This window comes from Setaria italica, chromosome II (assembly GCF_000263155.2).
Source record: "Setaria italica strain Yugu1 chromosome II, Setaria_italica_v2.0, whole genome shotgun sequence".
Classification (NCBI taxonomy): domain Eukaryota; kingdom Viridiplantae; phylum Streptophyta; class Magnoliopsida; order Poales; family Poaceae; genus Setaria; species Setaria italica.
This window is the reverse complement of record NC_028451.1, coordinates 22,606,353-22,612,231: the sequence shown is the minus strand read 5'-3', so window position 1 is coordinate 22,612,231 and position 5,879 is coordinate 22,606,353. Positions and strand designations below refer to the sequence as shown.

Below are 5,879 nucleotides of genomic sequence, written 5' to 3'. Positions count from 1 at the left end.
TGTGCACAATTGTAAATCGTGAAGTACTAGAGTTTCCTAAAATGCTTTAGAAAATTTTGGGAGAACATTGGAATTGATGGTCAGGCTAGAAAAGGTCTCAATTCCGTCATCATTTTGGGAGCTTGGTGTATATGGAATCATCGGAACCGTTGTGTGTTCGATGGAATTCAACCGAGCCTAAATGAGATCCTGGCTCCTGGCTTCAGTAAGAGATGAACTGCAACTTTGGAGTTTGGCCGGAGCTCGAGGAATATCCCGTCTCCTCGCTCTAGAGCCAGCCAATGTGTGAGCTCCTAGTTACAGGTCCCGGGTCATGCATTTAACAAGTGTGAGAGAGATTCTGTATAAAGTAAAAGGGTATGAGTGTGTGTGGTGTTGTATGGGGCTCTAAAACCCCTCCTTTATCCTTCTTAATATAATGATACGCAGCTCTCCTGCGTGTTCGAGAAAAAAAATGCTTTAGAAAATGAAAGGGCCAAACACACATTTAGCTTTAATTGATTTGTCTTAATATTCCCTGTCCAAAGCCATCGATGAGCGCAGGCACCAAATACCAGCTACTTTTAGTTTGTAGACATATTATAGATTATTCCTGATTGTCTGAGTTGCAATTGACCTTGGTAATTCATGGCCTTCCATGATATACTGCAAAGCATGATGGCTTGGTGTCATCTGGTGCCCAGGGGGGCACCTGGGTTGCTTTTTTTGAAACATCCATTTAACCTCCAGACTTTTTGAACTATTATTTTTGGAGTCTCATTACGAAATATCCTACATGTTTAAAATTGATAGTGTTATGTGTCCTTGTAAGATTGTTGTGATGCTTCTTTATAGTCTTAATTGCCAACATTACATGTTTACTGCTTGAAATATTGTCCAAATACTGATTTTGTGTTCACTAATGTCATCTTGATCCAACATTTGACTAGTTTAATTTTATTATTTTGTATTCATGATGGTGAATCTATTGTGCTACAGGGTGGTGGAAATTATGCGGAGGGATTCACAAAAGGATCCTTCTACAGATCCTGATGCAGCTCGTGCTCGTCTGATACTTGATCAGGTGTTCCTTTTTTGTCAGTATCTTTTTACTTTTTATTTCTTACTATAAGATAGATAAGGTGAACTTAGAAAGTTGAAGAATTTTTGAAAAAACAAGTTACACGCTTATATGGGCACTAAAGCTGGAACTGTTGAGGCCTGATAGGATCTATAGGTGTATTAATGCTAAATCAGCTAGGTAGGCTAGGGGCATGTTTGGTTGCTAGCCACAATTTGCCACACTTCACCTTAAGCAAGTGTGTCAAGCCACAAAATGCGTGCCTAAGAAATTTGAAGCAACACTTAGTAATATATTATGCCTTTTATGGATTGGTGCAAAACCTAGCTGATATATTGAGCTTAATTTGAGGCTAATCTGATACATTACTTCGTGGAGCCCTCATATCTGTTTTTCTACTCCCTCGAGTCATTAGATTGTGACATGTAGACATAACAGTAGACATAGTCCCTGAAGTGCAAATTCAATCACCATTACAATCGTAATATATTTATAAAAAGTTGCAATAATATGAAAGTGCCTTTTGAGACAAATATACAAATATCCTTTTTGTGTGTCTAGTATAATTATAAACTACATTTGATAGTATACTCATTGGCAATACAACTCTTTGTTTTTTGAAAAATGTGAATTGAGGGGGTTTTCAGATTATAAGTGATGCACATTTGGTAGTATACCAAATAATTTTGTTAGTTCCATAGACAATAATTGGAAGCTATTAGTTTGGTGCTTACGTTTTATTTTCAATGGCTAAATTGAATCCAGGTGGATAGAAAATTGGTGAAGCAAACTGTGATGACATCTGTGTATGGCGTCACTTATGTTGGAGCACGTGAACAAATTAAAAGAAGACTGAAAGAGAGGGGAGTCATTGCTGATGATGCGGAATTATTTGGTGCATCATGTTATGCTGCTAAGGTGGAAGTTCACCCAGTGAAATTGTTTATTTTCTATCTGCTGTTTCTCTAAACCCCCCCTTTTTTCCTTATTGTCCTTGATAGGTTACCCTGACAGCACTTGGTGAGATGTTCCAAGCTGCCCGTAGTATCATGAACTGGCTTGGTGACTGTGCCAAGGTACAAGCTATAGTATCATATTTTGCTTTTAACACTGAATCATAATTTGATGTGGTTCCATGCCACATTACACTCCACAGTACCCATTTCAGTACCATGTTTGGGTAGCTTCAGTGTCTCAATGCATAGAAATCTAACATTTTGTAGTTTTTAACTGCAATTGTGGAAGGTTGTGAGAAATTGTATTCTGGGATTGAATTTTATGTTGTAGAAAATTTAGTCCACTATATGAAACCTAGGACTGTTTTCATTGACTAAATATTTATCGATTGTTTGTATTTAACATATTGTGTATGCTGTGATATATATATTTTGTTTTAAGAATACACCAATGAGATGGGTTTCCTTTTATATTAACAGCAGCAAAAGTAATAAAAAAATTTGGAACACTTGCACGCCAAAACCTGGGTGGTTGTGGGTGTGCAATGTCTATTCGCTGAAAATAGCTGGGTGAGGCCAACTTATGGGATTATAGAAAGCTGGGTGGTTACTTGTAAAAAGCTGGAGTATAAGTTGTCCTGTTTGGATCAGCTAGAGCTTTCTTTAGCAGATCTTTATTATCTCTATCTGACTAGCTGATCCAAACAGGGCCTTGTAAGGCTTATACGAATTGTGAATAAAAACAAACCTGTCTTAAGGATTTATACTTCACAAGGCAAATCACTCTCAATCAGCACTCAGTCAAGCCCAGGCACTTTATTTGGTTGTAATGTTGAATTGTTATTTCTGCTGTTTATAAGGGAGTTCTCCTGATATACAACTGTGCCAACTTATTTTTGCTGTACAGGTAATTGCTTGTGAAAATGAACCAGTGAAATGGACAACCCCTCTTGGGCTTCCAGTTGTTCAACCATATCGCAAACTAGGGAGGCATCTTGTAAGTGTTCCAGTACAATTGTTTCAATTCATGATCTCTGCCTCTTCTTTCAACATACCTTGATAGTCATTTGTTTATATAAGACCTTGATATTGATGTTTGCTTTGCAGATTAAGACGTCGCTACAGGTTCTGACCCTTCAGAGGGAGACTGATAAGGTATACTACTAATGGTCAAATGTCTTTGCATTGGCTCATTGCAGACTTCCTTTTTTTGTGGGTGAAACAAGGTCCTTTGCCTACCAGTTGCTGATTGACATGTCCATCGTGATGGCATAAAAAAGTGGCTTTTCTAGTGTCAGAAAGGCCTTACTGTAAAACATGTTGGTCCATTTTGGTCATCCAAATTTCATGGCACATCATCTCTCATCTTCTACTAGAGTTATGGCTATATGGAGATATAGAATGGCATTTTGAAGCATCTCTATATCATTTTTGATAGTCAGCCCAGCTGCTTTATTGGTTTCTGGCCTACTACTAGTATTAAGGGTCCCTTTTCTTTTCATCCAACAGTCCTATAAGTTTTCTGGATACATGGGAACTGCAAGAAACAATGAACTAGTTTCTATAGCTCTCCGTTTCAATTTACAGATGCAGTAGGGGTGGTGCTGTTCATAACTGTATCTCTCACTTCTTTTTTGCATCAAAATTTAACTGTTTTTATACATTTTCTTGGTTTTTGTGGGGATATTCTTCCAAAAGCTTTACCCCCGCTTTATTTGGCCCAGCTATATATATCATGGACTCTGGTTTAAATTTGTTCAAACCCTTGGGATTTGACCAAAGCGCTTCGCTGTATCATGGATTTATCCCAAGCTATATTTAAATCATCAGTGATAGTTTAGTGAAACAATTAGTTGAGATTCTTGTGCATAGATTTAGTGGATCTTAGTGGTTTGGTTATTGAATTATGTGATCTATTTGCCATCTTGCTCATCAAATTACGTTCTCTTTTTTGTATAATTTTTAATCAAGTACTTAATGAATCATTCAACTAGGTTATGGTGAAGCGGCAGAGAACAGCTTTCCCTCCAAACTTTGTGCATTCCCTTGACGGTTCTCATATGATGATGACCGCTGTTGCTTGCAAAAGGCAAGGCCTGAACTTTGCAGGTTAGTTGTTTGGTAGGCCCTTTGCAAGTCATTTGATGTTAGAAGTGAGTTATTATTAATGTTTTTTTCTAAATCTGTGCAGGAGTTCATGATTCTTATTGGACCCATGCTTGTGATGTTGATACAATGAACAAAATACTCCGGGAGAAGTTTGTGGAACTCTATGATACACCTATTTTGGAAAATGTATGTATCTCCTATCCCAGCTGTTAGCAGAGATTGATCAATCATTATCTTGTGTTAGAGTTAGCTGTTTGAAAATTCACCAACTTCATTTATGAGTGACAAGCTATCAGTTTTTAACAAAAGCACGTTTGATGCAGCTGTTGGAGAGTTTCGAGAAATCTTTCCCTAAGTTAAAATTCCCACCATTGCCAGAGAGGGGAGACTTTGATATGAAGGACGTCCTTGAGTCTCCGTATTTTTTCAACTAGCACAATTATGATGACATTGCATGGTCCCCACACTCTGCTGCCTATTTACAGCCTTGGACCCATCCTGAGTTTTTGAGTACAGAACCCAAACCTTCTACTGGCTGATGGGTACCATCTTCAAGACATCATGCATAACATATATCCCAAAGAGTGGCTTTGCAGAAGTATATAGAAGATATTCTCGCTGAGCTGCACAATTGGATACTTCGAGCACAGGCACAAGGCAAGGCATTATTGTTGCCTTGAAGTAGTCAAAAACAGATATGCTCAGGAGGTTTGCAGTTATGCGAACAGCAAAGCCAAATAAAAAGTGGAAACTGTTGCCAAGAGGCTCAATGAGGGGAGTTTTGCTGTGTTCGGACAGTAGTGTCCTTTTTTGATCTCGCATTCCCTCTCTTTTGATCTCACAGGCTTACGCATAGCAAAGTCACTTACTGATCCTGTAAATGTAATTATGTAGTTTTTGGCCTCCACTAATATATTTATTTTTCTTGTTCTTGAACTATAGAGGGATATTCTGCTGAGCGGAACACGTCTTGGCTGGTGCTGACGAAAGATTATTTCATAGCTAATTTTGTAGTTGTAAGATAATAATTTAATAATAAAGAGTTAAAGAGTGGTTTCCTCTCCATTTTAGGTGCGCATAAAGTTCAGAAGCTTTTTATATTTCTTTATTGTCTTGAAGTTCTTTTAATACTTATAATCCCATTGATGAAATCAGTATAATTAAACCTGTATTTTTTTGTTCATTTGTTTGGCTAGTTTCCTTAAATTGTACAGGCTCCGACTTGGCCCAATACTGTGGCGGGTTCTTATGTCGCATGCAGATTTGAAGATGTAACATTATACCAGTAAATCTTAATGACAGATGATTATGATATGAGTGCGAAAGGAATATTTGCAAACTGTAAGTTATCATTTGAAGATGCCTGTAAAATGTACGGCATCAATTGAGGATATAGCAATTTGCACAATTAAGAACGATATTTGAATACAGAATCCCCTGCGAGGCCGCTAGTGGGCGAGCATTTGCTGCTATCCGCTGACAAGGAATACACTCTCTCGCCGTGTAATTTTTCTCCTGCACGAATCTGCGTAGGCTGTATGCGAATGCGAAGGCAATCAGGTCTGTTTGGATCCTAGTACGAAGATTTGGATACCAGATTGGAGGACTGTATGGATTAATTGTAGATTAATTTATTTATGGTTAGAGCTCATTAGCTCTAATTAGTCCTCATTAGCCCATGTTTATAATTCATTAACACAAATAGGGCTAATGTTTAGGTCCCTCACTTTAAACCTATCCAAACGGAGTCTCAA

General features: G+C 37.9%; 1 protein-coding gene across 1 annotated transcript in view; it reads left to right on the top strand.

Annotated features, from left to right (window-relative positions):
* LOC101781946 (DNA-directed RNA polymerase 1B, mitochondrial) overlaps positions 1–5,190 on the top strand; it is a 10,346-nt gene extending 5,156 nt beyond the window's left edge. The window contains exons 12-19 of the mRNA XM_004956346.4: positions 979–1,063; positions 1,826–1,978; positions 2,062–2,136; positions 2,924–3,013; positions 3,124–3,171; positions 4,011–4,125; positions 4,208–4,311; positions 4,449–5,190. Of these exons, the coding sequence (XP_004956403.1) occupies positions 979–1,063; positions 1,826–1,978; positions 2,062–2,136; positions 2,924–3,013; positions 3,124–3,171; positions 4,011–4,125; positions 4,208–4,311; positions 4,449–4,559 (781 nt within the window). The 3' untranslated portion in view covers positions 4,560–5,190. The remainder of the gene's footprint in view (positions 1–978; positions 1,064–1,825; positions 1,979–2,061; positions 2,137–2,923; positions 3,014–3,123; positions 3,172–4,010; positions 4,126–4,207; positions 4,312–4,448) is intronic.
* Positions 5,191–5,879: the final 689 nt, after the last annotated feature.